The sequence below is a fragment of the Eumetopias jubatus genome, unplaced genomic scaffold, assembly GCF_037043125.1.
Source record: "Eumetopias jubatus isolate StellerSeaLion01/CBP00866 unplaced genomic scaffold, mEumJub1_p1.0 scaffold_7, whole genome shotgun sequence".
In the NCBI taxonomy this organism is placed as follows: domain Eukaryota; kingdom Metazoa; phylum Chordata; class Mammalia; order Carnivora; family Otariidae; genus Eumetopias; species Eumetopias jubatus.
The window spans coordinates 1,198,956-1,214,156 of NW_028274813.1; the positions used below are offsets into that span (position 1 = coordinate 1,198,956).

Consider the following 15,201-nt stretch of genomic DNA (forward strand, 5'->3'; position numbering starts at 1 on the left):
TGGAAGTGTGTTCATTATCAGCTACAGCATAATCCACGAGTGGATCTTTTTTCCTAGGTCAATTCAGCTGGCTTATCTGTTTCACTTGGATGTGTTAAATTGGCACTTTGCCAACCACACAGGCTCCGACGTTCAGCACCTGCTTCTGCCCCAGTTGTGGGGCTGGGGGGAGGGACAGTGCCCTGGAGGAGCCAGCAGCAGGCTGAGACTTCCACGGACGGCTTCCTTCGGATTCTGAACGTACTTTTTCCTCGTGGAAAATAAAGTCTATGTGTCTTAATAAACAATAAGCCTGAAACTGTGAAAAATTAGTAAAAGACACCTCATTTAGAATGGCCTCAGGAGGTCGGCAGGAGCAGCGCTCCCTGCACCCCCGTCACTGACCACTGCAGACCCAACGGGCAGACACGCCCCTTGCTCAGGGATACTACGTTACCTTCCCAGCAGGAGGAGGGGAGGTTTCCTCCGCCCCTGGCAACAGCCCAGCGAATGGCAGCTTGTCCCGGCCCAGCCAATGGGAGACAGTTCCGGCTCAGCCAATGACAGATGGTCCAGCCTAGCCAATGAGAGACTATCACGGCCCATCCAAAGGGAGGCAGTCCCAACCCAGCCAATAAGAGACTGCCCCAAGCCCAGCCAATGAGAAATCTCTATGAGCTCCCAGTTTACTCCAACGGGCTTTCCGATTACAACAGCCCCACTCCCCGCCCCCCAGAAAGGCGCCTCCTCTGCCATGTTCTCGGGTTTTTTCCATAGCTTGCTTGTCCTGCATTGAAACTGTTATTCCCACATAAATCCATCTTTTGCTGGTGAGATAACTGGCAGTTTTATTTTCAAGGTTAACAAGTACCTTGTGTCTTTATATGATTTCTTTAAAAATTACATTTTCAGTCTCAGTGGCTGCAGCGCCCACTTGCCCCTGTCCGAGGTGGAGCAGTTCAGAGAACCGGTGCGCTCCGGACGGCCAGCCGAGCAGGGCCTCCAGCTTGGGGGTCCCCACCTCGCTGACACAGCTGCTCCTGCCCTTCCTTTCCCCCTTTGTTCTCCTGTTGTCTCCCAGCTGCCCGCTTGCATTCCAGGGGCTCCCTCCCGTGGGACGCCTCACGCCCACCTGGTGGCCCAGCTGCCCTGGGCAGGGCCAACTCTGCAGGCCCTCTGTCATCCCAGCCGGGCTGGCTGGTGGGCACCTGACTGCGGATGGCCCTGGAAACATGTGAGCGCCTCTAGAGAGGGACAGAGGCAGGTGGCCAGTTGCCGGGATGCATCCTACCTGCACGTGCAGGACTCCGGCCGTCCAAGCGCCCCTGTCGGCCACAGCATGCTAAGGCTCCTGTCCTCACCCCATTTCTCCTGCTGCCTCTCCGGTGGGGCAGGGGAGCTCTGTGGTTCTGGGCAGGGGAACCCCGGCTTGAGGGCAGCGGGTCTCGGGTGCATGTCTCCTGCTGCTCCCGAACATGGCTGAGCCTCTGCTCGCCCTCCTCAGCCAGGACGGGCCTCGGGCATGCCTGCCACCCCGCTGCCCCTGCTGTCTTGACTTGTGGCTCCCAGGGCGGGCGGGGGCCCCCGCCGCTGCCCCCGGAGCCTGGGGGGAGGGGAAGCAGGTTTCAGGGTTGACAGCCGGCCTGTGAAAAATTCCAGGGGGGGCCGCGCCTTGACTGACAGCCCCGAAGGTCACACGAAGGTCGAGCGGCGTGGCCGCCGATGGGCCTTACGTTGGAAGAGCCTCTGAACCAGCAGTCGTAAATGTACGTGGAGTTGCCTTTCTGGATAGCAAGTGATAGGATGAAAGCTTTGTCACGGGGCGAGGGGGTTCAGGAGTGCAGCCAAGAACCCCGGGGGGAGCATGGAGACGGATCAGGCAGTGGTTAGTCAGAGTGCCGCTTTCCTGCAGTTTGTGACGTTTCTTGCAATCGCCTTTTTAAATTCTTGGAACCTGTTTCTTTTCTCGTTCTGTTCTCTTTTTGTGGCTAATTTTGTACTTGTAGTTTTGTAGTCTTTTGGGAAAAAAGCCCCCAAGTCTATAAACTGCAGCAGGGCGCTCCTTGGGGAGCGTTAGAAGGTCATTGACGCTGGGGCTGTCGCCCGGCAGAGCAGTGTGGCCTTCTCTACCTGCGCTGGCCTTGTCCCTGGAGCACTGCCCCTACACGGAGGCCACCGTCGGAACGGCCGGCCGTGGGCAGCACCTGCTCTACATGTCGGAGCCAGCTAAGCTGAGCCTAGCCGGGTGGCCGGGCGCAGGGCCCAAGGTGGTGCAGCTCCACGGTGGCCCCACCTACCGGATGGCGCATGACCCAGGGCTGAGAGCCGGGCACAAGCCCGGCTGTGCTTCCTGCCCCTGCACTAGAGGGGCCAAACCCCTGGAAGCCAGCCTCCAGGAAGCCCCTGGCCAGGGTCTCGCTCTTTTCCCGCCTAGGCTACTGGCCTGAGAGCGTCATCAGCACCAAGGCACCAGATGCAGGACAACCCCCTCCTGGGGAGGGCAAAACAAGGGGAGCCTGGGTCGACGGTGGCCCCGAGCAGCTGCTGAGCACCCCGAGTCAGTGACCTGTGGCCTCTTGCGCCCTCATGCTGGGGGCGCCTCTCTGCCCTGTGTCCTGGGATCCACCCACCCCAGGTCCAGGGGTGGGGCAAGGTCAGGGGCCTGGCCCAGTTCTTCAGCCAGCGCCTGTCTGCCCAAAGCCCAGGCCTCACGGTGAGGACAGAGATGTGGGTGAGCTCCCTGCCCGTGACCCTGCTGTGGGGGCCTGCCCAGCGGGATAGGGAAGGCTCCCCGGGGAGTCTTTGGTTGGCATGCGTGACGTGTATGGGTGTGTGCGTGTGGCTGTTGGAGGAGGCACAGAGAGAATGATTCCCTGAGGGTGGTTTGGGGTTTGCTTATGTGTTACTGGACCGTTCATGTCCCCCAAATTCATATGTTGGAATCTATCTTCATTGTGCTGGCGTGAGGAGGGGCCCTCCGGGAGGCGCCCTCACGATGGGCTCGAGCCCCTGTCAGAGGAGATGTGACAGCTTGCTTCCCGGCTGCCCTCTGCCCTGCAGACGCCCAGTGAAGGCAACCGGCTGTGAACCAGGAGAGGCCCACAGTGACTCCCCGCCTCCAGCACGGTGGGAAGGAGCTTGTCCAAGCCTCGCACGTGGCAGCATTCTGTTCTAGTGGCCTGAGCCCGCTGAGACGCAGTGTCCCTTCCGGCGCCCACCCCTCCTGTGGGCTGCCCTCCCCACCTGGTCCCCGCCCACCCAGTACCCACCCACGGGGTCCCCGAGTTTCAGAAGCCCTGCACCGGAGCTTGGTGCTCAGAGCCCCTGCTTCAGCCCTGGGTCATCCTTGCAGACAGACCCGGTGGCTGGCTTTGAGGGGCTCTGATGATGGGGAAGGGCCCTGCTGAAACCCTGCCCACCGGGCCCCCACCTGCAGCTACGGGGCTTGTGCTGCTTGCCACAGGCCAGCCCGGGGACGGGGGCACGATGACTCTCAGGATGGGGGGGCCCTCTGGCCACAGAGAAAGGTCCCCTGTAAGAGTAGACACACTAGAGCCAGGGAATCGGCCTCGTGCCTGTTGCCAGTGGTGACCAGCTGTGAACCGTGTTGTTTCTTCCTTAAAGAAGCTTAACGCAGGTCTGAGATGTGGAAACGTTTTGCCTGTAAGTATGTATGAAACTTCAGGACTGCAATCCCGTGTCGCGGTCAGAAAAGGAACACTAGTTTCTTCCCACCGGCCGACACACAGTCATACTCACGTGTCCCCACTAGCTGTCCTTTCCCTGTAACTTTGTCAGCGGGGTGCCACACGCAGCCGAATCGGGGGGAGGGCGGGCGGCCGGCCACCAGGGCACATCTGGCTGGTTCGGTCCCGGCTGCCCGTTGCTGCAGGCCTCCGCGTTCAGGACTGGGCCCTGGCTCCCCTCGTTGGCTTCTGCTGTCCTCATTTCCTTTCTTCTACTTTCTTTGAACCTAAATCTCTCTCTTGCCAACACGTGACAGCCTTGCTCATGGCTCTTACGCTCGCCTCCTTCCCTGATCCCGGCCCACGGTCATGGCGGCCCGCCTGCGCCCTCCCCGCGTCGCCGTGTCCTCCCTGCAGGGCCGCTCACTGGGCTGGTCCAGGCACTCGGACGCGGCCTCCAGCCTTCGGGCGCCAGGGGCCAGAGCCCTGCATGGCGACCAAGGCCTCCGCTGGCCTGCGCCTGAGCCGTTGGGGCGAGCGGAGCTCCCTGTCCCTCCAGGCTGGGCTCCCGCAGGCTCAGAGCGCAGGTCTGGTCGTCTTCCAGCGGGTACTGCTCTGGGCTGCCGGTCTGTGGCTCTCGCCAGCGTCGGGGAGTCCTTAGCCATTCTCTCCTCTGGGCTTCTGCTTCTGGGCCTCCGATGACGCAGGGGCACACCGCCTGGCGCTGCCCCCGGGTCCTGGGCACCCCGTTCTGTGTCTTCTCCCTCTTTCTGTCCCTCTGCGTCCTGCCCGGATGGTTTCTACTGACCGGTTCGTGCTCATGGACTGTTCTGTGTCAGGTCCGCCGTCGGGCCCTTCTCAAGAATGGCTCGCGGATGGGGTGATGGTGTTCATTCCTGGCGCTTCCGTTTTGTTCTCCTGTGTGATTTCCGTGTCTCTCCCGTGTGCGCTCTCCTTTCCCACTGGATCCTCACCACTTCGTCCAACGCCATTTTACGGTCTCGGACCTGCACCGTTTGGGCCATCTCTGCCTCTGCTCCTGTCCACCAGGGATCAGGGATTCTCGCATTTCTGTGGCCTTGCCATGTCTTGCTGACTGCGAAGCATTTGGTAAGAGAACAGCAGAGACTGAAGTCTGTAGCGAGGAGCTGTCAGGTTCCTGGAGGGGCTGAGTCTTCGTCCGCCGTCGGGCTGGGCCCGGGCCCCGCTGCAGCTCCCGGAGGCTTCCCGCATCTCCAGGTTCCTGCAGGGCTGCTGCTCAGCGGGGCCCAAGGTCTGAGCCCTGGCCAGGCTCTGGACATCAGCCTGCCTTGCAGAGCCCGGCCGCCATGTTTGCAGATCACTGGAGGCTCCCTTTGCCCCCATTCCAGGTCCTTCCAGCCCGCCATGGCCTGGAGCGCCCAGGCAGGGGCCCAGCTGCCCCGCGGAGCCTCTAGAGCTGGTGGCAGGAGCCCCAGAGCACCCCTCAGAGAAGGGTCTCTCGCTTCCCTGGCCCCTACTTCTGAGAGAGGCTGGCTTCTACTTGGGGATTTTCCATCAGCCTTCTCTCCTTGCACCCTGCTCTCAGTGCTCAGCAAAGGCCGAGAGCTGGACGAGGGTCTCTGGGGTCCCCCTTCTCCCGCTCTGCCCCTGGGGACACTGAATTCCATTAATGTAGATTCCTTGGTATCCTCAGCTCTGTGATTATTTTGAACCCTGACTTTCTAGCTGACGGGGCACATTCTGGTCGGGGTGACAGGGGCAGCCTCTGAACCAGAGGGGACCAGTCAGCACTCACTCTCCCGGTTCAGAAGGCCCCTCCTTGAGCAGCCTGGCCAGACACCCAGACACAGCATCAGAGCCAGACTTGATGTCTGCTTGGACGCAGACTGAGGGACAGGGACAGCCCTGGCCTCTGGAGTGGGGGACAGAGCTGGGGGCACTGGGCTGGCTGGGGTTCAGGAGAGGTCTGCCAGCAACAGGGCAGGGAGGCAGCTGTGGGGAGTCCAGTGCCCGCATCTGAGAGTGACTCAGGGGAGGAGGCAGAACACAGAATGGCCTATTTTGGGTTCAAGTCTGACTTTCACCAAAGGCTGGGAAATGATGGCACATCCCAGGGCGGACGCTGCCCTGTGGCGGAAGCAGCATGGCAGAAAAGCAGTTTCCAAATTTCCATCTTTCTGGCTGAAAAAGAAAAATGAGGGCAGATTTCCCAAACCTACAGCACTAAAAAAAATCTGATTACCCCTTCACATAAGACACCTACAGTCTGGTGGAGAGTGACCGCTAGCGCGCTTCTCCCCGCGACAGGCGACATCTGCTGGTCACTGTTTGGGTCTGACTCCAGGGTTGACGGAGCTGGCATCTGAGGCCAGCCCCCATCCATGCTCTCCAGGCGGCAAGTGTGACCCGTGCACACAGGACAGCGCTGGGAGCCAGGCTCCACCAGACAGACAGGCCAGGGGCTTCGGGCAGGGACAGCCTGCGACCGCAGGACTTCTGGCAACAGTCCCCACAGAGCAGATGAACCAGCAAGAACATGGGCCTGTCCAGGCCATTTTATTTAATAAAATTTTACAAAAATCAGTGCCTCCACCAGAACCAGAGAACGCTTGCTCGGAGTCAGAGAGGAGGGCCAGATGCAGAGAAAGGCTGCCAGACAGGCAGTGGTGCAGTAAGTGCTCCCAGGGCCTTCGCTCTCCCCCAGGTGTGACAGGAACGTGCTCTGGACTCCCTGAGCATGTGGACGCCTGCCTCCTGCGGACAGTTCCACTGAGAGCCAGGCCACCTGGCTGTGCCCCTGGCGGTGCCACGCAGGCAGCCAGGCCTGGGTTCATCCCTGGGCACCCCCAGGGGCCGACAGCACCTGCACCAGGCAGAGGGCCCCCAGTGCCACCTTGGTTCATGTCATGCTGGGGCGGAGCTCCTGGGGACCCTGGGCACCCCCTTCCTGTTGAGACTAGCTCTGCCAAAGGACACGCTCTTCTAAAGTGGTCAGACCCCAATATGCACCAGGGGGCGCAGCACGGATGTGCACAGGGTATCCCCAGAAACATGCCCACAAAACAGTTCCGGTTTCCAGTACCAAACCAAGCCAGTAAGAAAATGTAAAACTCCTGATAAAAATACAAAGTATTCCCGTTTTAGCAAACGTCGCTATTAAACAAGGTCATTTTTAGGTTACGTGGATTGAAGATCTTCTTTTTCCATGGAACTGTGAGGTACTGCCCGTTTCTGTGTAAGGGGGTCTTCAGAAAGAGGCTGCATGCAAGCAGGTTCCCCTGTCTGCCGCCGGAAGTCCCTGAGAGCTGATGGGAAAGGAAGGGCATGGTCAGGGCCTACAGAGGCCAGTGGGCTGTGTGCCCCTGGGGCCGGCCTGCTGCACCTGCCGCTGGGCCCCGTGGGGCTTTCTCTCCTCCTGCCTTAAGCTCCTGTCATTGGGCAGTCAACACGGAGGCGCATGGGATGGAGCGGACAGCTCCGTGGCTTTTCCCAGAGCAAAGGGGACACCACACTGGGAGGACAGCCATGTCGTGTGCCCAGGGCCACGCAGGCCTCCTCATCCCAGGTGATCCTATTACCCTGTCCTGAGGGCTTAGGTGGGGTCACAGGGCCCTTCCTGCTCTCGTCTGCAGTGTCCATGGATTTCCACCTACCAGCTGCTGTGGACGTGTAAGCTACTGTAAATGATGCTGCGATGGCCATTTCTTTGTCTTGCTGCTCTAAGATGCCCCTGCCTGCACTTCTAGAAGTTTCTACCTCCTGCCTTGTGGGGTTTCCCAAAGAGCAGATGGACCAGCGTGCTTTGACGTCCCTGGAGATGGCCCTGGCCTGTGCAGCTGGATGACAAGGGGCCTCCCCTGCACTCGCTGTCCACACCAATGACCATCAGAACAGACCCTGGCGGTGGACATCCCCCAGGTGCCACTACTCTCCTGGGGCAGGGGTGCATGCAGAGTGAACCCCACCTGTGCTCCAGGTCCCGAGGGAAACAGGCCCCTGCAGGCTGGGCACTGCTCCCCACAATACCCGGCCCATGAGTGGGCAGGCGCCCCCACTCCCAGGAAAAGCTGTGCCCTGTCCTCAGAAGAGGGCAGCAGAAGCCCCTGTCTATGCACCCCTGCCCCCCGCTGCCCAGCGGGGCCTGCAGCGCCCCTCACATGTGCCTCCTCACCCATCACCCCCCTGCCCTGCTGCTTCCCTGCAGCCCCTCCTACAGCCCACCAGTTGCCCGTGACGCCTGCGCACCTCCCAGCACCCTTTGGTGCTCTGCCCGCCCCAGATGGCCGCAGTGCTCCTTTCTCCCGAGTCTGTGAGACTCAGGTAGCAGGTGTCAGCACATAGACCCATGCGGCCAGCACGGCTGTGGCCTGTCCCGGGGGGCGGCTCACCTTGGTCTGGATCAGGGCTCTGCAGGGCTGCAGACGGAAGGTGGGCACGCCCAGTTCTTCAGGCTCTTGGAGGTCGGAACATTCCAGAATGTGACCCAGGTCTCCGGAAAGGTTCTAGTGAGACAAGCCACTGTCACACGCGGGGAAGGAAGATAAAGGACCACTTTCTCTGCGTTTGCCTTGTTAACCCAGACCCCTCTGGCACATCCCACCATTAAACTGCCACGTGGTCATGACTCAGTGTCCATGGAGCCAAGGCAGGCCGCCGGTCCCCACCCTCCTGTCACCAGGCTCACAGCCACCCTCTCCCTCCAGACCCACAGGGCCCTCCACCTCAAGTCTTCTACCGCCTCCAGAGTGAGCCCTGCCCCCCCCAGCCTGGCTGTACCTGGAGCTGCCCCCCCCGCCCCCCAGCCTGGCTGCACCTGGAGCTGCTCCACCTCCCCGCCTCCTGTTCAGGCTGCCTGTCCCCTTCCCCATCCTCCAGGCTGTTTTCCTTTAAAAAGCTGCCAAGGTGGCCTCATCAGGCCCCTCTGGCTCCTTGCAGCCCTCACGTCCCTCCTGGCCAGCCCCACTGGCCCCGAGGCCCATCAGCAGCCATCCCCAAGGCCCCCGTTGTCACTGAGGCCTGCCAGCCCCTTTTAGGTTTTCCACGTTTGAAAATTGCCATAATACTAAAAACCAGAAAAGGGTCTTTGCCAACTTGATGGCTGAAAGACTGCTCTGGATACAATTTGCATTTTCTCTGGTAACTGGCCACCTCTCTGCTCCAGCTTTGCTGGCTCCCACCTCAGGGGCTAGGGACCCACCTGGTGGCTAACCTCACCCGTCTGCGGGCACCTGCCGCTCGCTGGGCGCAGCCCCGCCCCCAGCCCCTGAGCAAAGGCCGCTGCTGCGTGGGGCACTTCTCCATCCTCCCCTCTGCTGGGAGCTCCTGTGCCCCGCCCCGCATGCAGTGTATGTCCTCCGCTCGGCCACGGCACCTCCTCCACCACGTGTCAAGGGTCCGGCCGCACTTGGACATCTGTCAGCCTGACACAGGGCAGGTGCCTGACACCGACGAGCTGACCCATCTCTCCCCTGCCCTGCCTGCGTTGCCGCATCCCCCCCCAACCACCACTGGAAACCAGTGTGTTTTCTCCCCCACCTGCTGTTTTCTGGTAGCAAGGCCCCCCTACCCTCATGCCGTCTGTGTAGATGGCTCCTTGCGGCCTCAGGGTGGCCAGCAAAGTCGCTGTGGAGTCCAGCTGCACCCCCAGGAGCCCCGTGTCCACCTGACTCACCTTCTGAGCAGCATCTATTCCAAGAACGAGGAAGAGATTTTCCTGGCAACGGGACTCACTCCAGAGGCATCGAGAGGCCGATGTGCTATTTGTGTTCTGAAGAGCTCTCCAGAGTTTTCTAGATTCAGAACTGGAAAAGAGATATGTTAATTAAAGAAACTGAGAGGGGTGCCTGGGTGGCTCAGATGGTTAAGCGTCTGCCTTTGGCTCAGGTCATGGTCCCAGGGTCTTGGGATTGAGCCCCGCATCGGGCTCCCTGCTCCGCGGGGAGCCTGCTTCTCCCTCTGCCTCTCTCTCTCTCTCTCTGACTCTCATGAATAAATAAATAAAACATTAAAAAAAGAGAGACTGAGAAACCTTCAGAACAGAAGCCAAGAGATCACCTGCCCCCGGGGATTGTGAGAACAGAGTGCTCCCTTCTGGGCTGAGTTATGCGTTGCTTTCTTCAGACGATATGTGCCCCCCGATGAATACCCCACCCCCACCCTCCTCCCCTGGCACCTCCTGGCTCACGGTCACAGCTGAGCGGCACCTCCAAGGGGCAGACGTCCCGGAGGCCCGGTGCTTCACAGCTGTGTTCCTGGTGATCACAGGGACCACAGGGACACTCGAAAACTAGGGGTGGGGCAGTGACTAGAGGACGCACTGGGAGTCTGTCACGCACCGTCCACAGCTACTGGCCACCCCCCCACCAGCCACGTGCCATCCATGGCTGCTAGCGCAGCTCCCGCGAGGGAAGGGAAGGTGTTCACACAAAGAACCATGGGGGGGCAGTTAGGCTAAGTGCCCACATCATTTCCAAGTCGTCCTCATGCTTTCAAACCCCAAAGTCACAGCCACCTCCCGTCACACACCAGTGTCCAGCCCTGCCAGGCCTGACACCCAGGACCACCCATGTCTCTGGGTGTCGGATGCTCATGCTGCCACCAAAGGCCCTTCCACCTGCCTGCTGGCCCGGCCCACGCCTTGGGGAAGCACCATATCCAGAGGGCACACGGTGGTGACAGCCTTCCAGGCTCCAGGCCTCTGTCTCCGTGCCCCTGGCGGGACTCCCTGGGGTGGGCCCTGACTGGACCCAAGACTGGAGCCCAGAAGGGCTGGTGTGCAGAACTCTCTGACAAAGAGGGCATGGGGTCAGGGAAGCCAGCTCACGCCACCTTTCACCTCCTCCTCCTGCGGCCTGGGCTCAGCGGACCTCGAGCTTTTCGACCACATGCAGGGAGCTGTACTTGCTTTCTCTCAGTGCCCAGTGAGAGCACGTCTGAGGACACAGCCGTCTGCGCATACCTGCGTCTGTGATGTCCCAGAGCACGGGCCCCGGGGACCAGAGCCTTGCCGCTAGCACCAGATGCACTCAGGCTGGCTGACCCTGTGGGTTCAGGCTGTCCCTCGGCGGCACCGGCATGTCTTCTCTGTGGCTGAGGATCAGTCCATCAGGCCCCCCGGGAGGGCCCCGTGCCCACGGCCCAGGCCCTCAGGCCCTTCCACACCCCCAGCACTTGCACTGAGGCACCGGGAGCTGGCGCCCCCGTCGACCTTGTTCCAGGTGAACATGGCTCTGAGAGGGGTGACCATGGCCAGAGCATCGACCCGTGCTGCCTGGTCCCTCCGTGAGGACCCCATGACCCCAAGGCTATGGGAACTTCGGGAGTGACGGGCTCTCTGTAAACGTCCAGTTGGTCAACCGAAATTATAAACTGAGACTTGTTGTAAGAACGTAAGTTCCTTACCACAGTTGCTGTCCAGATTCACAGCCGGGCAGTTCTAAGATGCAGTCTAAGGGGGGGATGCCTTCAGTTGCCTGCTGGACTGGTACTTCTTGAAAAACAAACCTGAACACATCCTCGTAGGTGGGCAGAAGCTGGAAAAAGAAAAAAACACACATTACATCCCCTTACCCCCGATACATAGTTTTGGTGCAAATGAAGTGTGTGGACAATCAGACCATCACTGCTGCCACAGCGCGACACACTCGCTCCCCAAAATCTCTGCTCTGCACACTCCCGATGAGAAGCACAGGGCGTAGAAAGTGGGATTAGGGCACAGCACTCATAAGCTTCGTCAGTGACACACGAGAAAGAGGCACCTGATAAAAGTGTTAGTGTTTCCCGCGTGTTAGCTGGCTGGGAAATCTATCCACACGACGGTAAAGGTGGCCCTTCCTGGACGAAGACCTGAGGTCAGAAGGTTGGGAGTTAGTGTGAAGTGCTGGAATGAATGTCCAAAGTCTGGCAGGAGGTGACAGGAGTACAAACCAGGGGACTGGAGGTGAGGGTGCACACTGAGCGCATGCTGGAGGGGAGGGTGGGTGTGCACACTGAGAGGCTGGAGGTGAGGGTGGGTGTGTGCACGGGGTGGGCTGGAGGTGAGGGTGGGTGTGCACGGGGTGGGCTGGAGGTGAGGGTGGGTGTGTGCACGGGGTGGGCTGGAGGTGAGGGTGGGTGTGCACACTGAGAGGCTGGAGGTGAGGATGGGTGTGCGCACTGAGAGGCTGGAGGTGAGGGTGGGTGTGCACACTGAGAGGCTGGAGGTGAGGGTGGGTGTGTGCACGGGGTGGGCTGGAGGTGAGGGTGGGTGTGCACACTGAGAGGCTGGAGGTGAGGGTGGGTGTGTGCATGGGGTGGGCTGGAGGTGAGGGTGGGTGTGCACACTGAGCGCATGCTGGAGGTGAGGGTGGGTGTGCACTGGGCAGGTGGAGGTGAGGGCAGCTGTGCGAGCTGGGAGGGCGGGGAGCCCCGAGAGCTGTTGGAGGGGTGTGTGTGCTCAGTGCATATATTCACGTCAGCAGGGTGCAGTTTTCTCTCTTCACCTAGTGTCTCTTGCAAAGTTCACATTATTGTCAGATTGTTCCCTGATCTCTTCGTCCCAGTGGAAGACAAGTCTGTTTTCAGAACAGCGGGCTAGCAGAGCGGACTGCATGGAGGGCGCCTCCCGCCAGAGGTCCAGGGAAACACTGGTTCAGGAAGCAAACTGTTCATCCCTAGAACCAGCAAAACCTTTTCTCTCATCCCTTACTCATCTGACTCCTTTTGTTCTCGTGGTGTTCGGGGGTTTCAGGGTAAGCCCTCGGGAAGAGATGGCAGAGGAAAAGGAGCAAGGGAAGGAAGCGGAAGACAAGAAGGATCAGATGCAGTCATAAAAAAGGTGAAACTGGTGGTCAGGTGAGGAAGGGCAGCGCCCTCGGCGAAGGGGACGCGGCCTGGGATCTCCAGGCCATCTCCAGCACCCGGTCATCACACACAGGCTGGAAGGGACTCTTGGTGAGGCTTTCTGAATAAGGAGAGTAACAATTCGGACAAAAAGCTCTTTCCCGGTGTGCCCTGAACGGAGCGGGGAAAGGTGGGCTGGCGGGATGGTGGAGGCCCAGTGCCTGGACTCAGGAGCACTGGACACAAGCACTCGCTCCTGACTCGCCCCCCAGTATGGTCCAGCCTCCTTCCTTCCCTGGCTCAGGACAGGCCAGCCAGCCACACAGGCAGGGACCAAGGCCGGGAGAGAAGCAGACCCCCTCCCGGGCCAGCCCACCGAAGCCGGAGGGTCTGCTGTAGAAATACCTCACAAGGTGAGCTGCCCGCGGCTCCTGGCACCCCAGGCCCGCCCTGGGGAGGCTGGCGAGAACCACGCTCCTTTTGGGTAGAAGCCACTGACTGCCGCCGAGGATGAGGGGGTCTCTCCGGGAGCTCAAAGTTTGGGGAGAACTGTTCAGACTTGGCCGAAGATTCTTGAAAGCCTTCAAACTCCCCCCAGGCGCTGTTGTGCTCCCCGGGGTCCGGGCCGCCGGCGGGGCAGGTAGAAAAGCCCTCCCCGCCCCCGGAGAGACACTCGGCGCCAGCGCCTCTCCGCCCCCCTGGCGCCTTGCTTGCACCGCTGTCTTTAGAAGCCGGGCAGAGGGAAACGTCGCCTGCTTCCTCTGCGAGGTCGCTCCGACACCTGCTGGGAGGGGGTGTCTGGCCAGGCCCTGCCCCCCGCTGCCGCTGGCCCTGCATGTCGGTGCCGTCCGGGCCGCGTCCACGCGATGGGGAGCTGGGGAGGTGCTCCCGAGACACCCACAGCGCTGCGCCAGAGCCGCCCGGGGCTGCACGGGGTGGGAGCGCGGGGGGTGAGGTCGCCCCGGGGCGGGGAGGAGGGCAGCCCGGGGCCGGGGTCCCCGCGAGGGCCCGGCCTGCGGCCCCCGCCCGCACCCACCTCGGCTCACCGGAGCTGCGGCCGCCGCTGTCCCCACGCCCGCCCGTTGCCCGGCAACGGAGCGCGCTGGCCCCCGCGTCCGGCGTCCGGCGTCGTGACGTCAGCGCGCTGGCCCGCCCCGCTGTGCGCCTGCGTGTCCCCCACCCCCCACCCCGGCCCTAACTCTCCGCCCTCCAGGAGGAGGGACCCTGGCTTCCCTGGAGCGGCCCCGCGCGCCTCTGGAGCCCCGACTCGCCAGCCCGCCCCGGGCGCGCCCTGCCCGGTTCCGCGGCGCGCGCGGGCCTCTGGGGTGGGGCTGCCTCCCGCACCGCGCGGCCGACTCCCGAGTCCCAGGGCCGCGCTGTCCCCAAGCGTAAGGGAGGATGGCGGTCCGCCGCCTGCGGGCCGGACAGGGGGCGCAGCAGGCGCAGTGTGGGCCCTGGACAGCCAGCCCCCCTCCTGCTGCCACCCGCCCCCGGGCAAGGGCACTCCTGCGGCAGCCTGGTCCGCCCGCCAGCTCCCTCCCAGCCCTTCCAGACCTTTCCCCATCCGCCCCCACCTCCAGGCTCAGGAAATCCACCTCGCCGAGCGCGCTTGACTCCAGCCTCCCCAGAGGTGACGGAAACCCTGATCCACACCCCCGCTCCCCAGGCTCCCTCCATCCGCGCGTTTCTCCACCCTGTGACCTCCCTGGGCCCTGTCCTGTTGGCATGAATCACCCTCTCGCCCTGGTCCTTGTCAGCCCAGCTACTGAAAATTTTTAATTTTGAAAATTACCAGATGAGCTCATCGCTGACTCCCGGACTGCAGCCTCCTGTCCCCTCCCGTGCTTCCTGAGGGGTACACCAGCCAGCAATGCAGTGTGCAAGCAACGCAGTCCGACTGCCCAGCTCTGGGCAGACACCTGGGTGACCCTGGGGGAAGGTGGCCAGATGCCGGCTGTCCTGCCTGGATGTCACCCCAGGGACAGTGTTGGTCCCAGGCATTTCTGCTGTCTACCCAGTGCTTGAACCCCCTCATCCACTGTCCTTGCTGTCCTCGTAGTGCAGGGAGGGAAGGGAGTAGGAGAAAAGTTGTCCCTGTGTACAGGTGGGCAAACTGAGGCCCGGGCCCAAAGGCCCGAGTGCGAAGTGTTGCTGGGGCTGGAACCAGCTCTTGGGAGCTCAGCAGTTTCCCACACCCTGTGTGGGCCTCGGCGAAGAGTGAAAATGGCGCTGTGACCTTCAGGGTACAGGTGGCTGACCTGTCTTACTAGCTGTGGTGGATGAATACTGCCGCCCAGAGGTGTCCACGTCCTGGTCCCCAGAACCTGTGAGTGCGGGACCTTAACAAGGCCTCACGAGGGACTTTACAGACATGGTTACGTGAAGGCTTTTGAGATGGGGACAAAGTCCTGGGTTATGCCGTTGAGCCCAATGCCCTGGCAAGGAGGAAGCAGGGGGGTCAGAGTCTGAGGAGCTGGAGAGACAGAAGCAGAGGTCAGAGAGATGCAGGGCTCTGGACGAAGGGATGCGGGCCACCTCTAGGACCTGACCAGGGCAAGGAAGTACACCTCCCTGAAACCCCAGAAGGAATACAGCCCTACTGACACCTGGAGCCGCGAGGGAATGAATGTGTTGGTGTAAGCCACTGTGTGGTTATTTGTTACAGCGGTGACCTCTGACTACTAAAAAGGTGCTGCCTTGGGGGAGCCAAGACTCAGAGGAGGTGGCAGAGGTG

General features: G+C 61.4%; 1 protein-coding gene across 2 annotated transcripts; it reads right to left on the reverse strand.

The window, feature by feature from the left end:
* Positions 1-6,787: 6,787 nt before the first annotated feature.
* CLBA1 (clathrin binding box of aftiphilin containing 1) lies at positions 6,788-13,304 on the reverse strand. 2 transcript variants are annotated; one of them, XM_088024420.1, is made up of 7 exons: positions 13,215-13,304; positions 12,963-13,118; positions 12,873-12,917; positions 11,049-11,179; positions 9,319-9,448; positions 8,036-8,149; positions 6,788-6,952 (listed from the first exon to the last, which is right to left on the reverse strand). In XM_088024420.1, exons 1-7 carry the CDS (start codon positions 13,302-13,304, stop codon positions 6,788-6,790), a joined length of 831 nt encoding a protein of 276 aa, XP_087880546.1. The 2 variants fall into 2 exon arrangements, with proteins under 2 accessions (XP_087880546.1, XP_087880545.1); XM_088024419.1 differs by having other exon boundaries at positions 12,873-13,304.
* Positions 13,305-15,201: the final 1,897 nt, after the last annotated feature.

Excerpts from the sequence above, each read along its gene's own strand:
- CLBA1 (XM_088024419.1), bottom strand. The coding sequence starts at position 13,304 with ATGCAGGGCCAGCGGCAGCGGGGGGCAGGGCCTGGCCAGACACCCCCT. Across the intron at positions 11,180-12,872 it reads CGGGCAGCTCACCTTGTGAG|CTTCTGCCCACCTACGAGGA; the intron begins GTATTTCTACAG and ends TTCTTTTTCCAG. Across the intron at positions 6,953-8,035 it reads GAGCCCTGATCCAGACCAAG|CTCTCAGGGACTTCCGGCGG; the intron begins GTGAGCCGCCCC and ends CTTTCCCATCAG.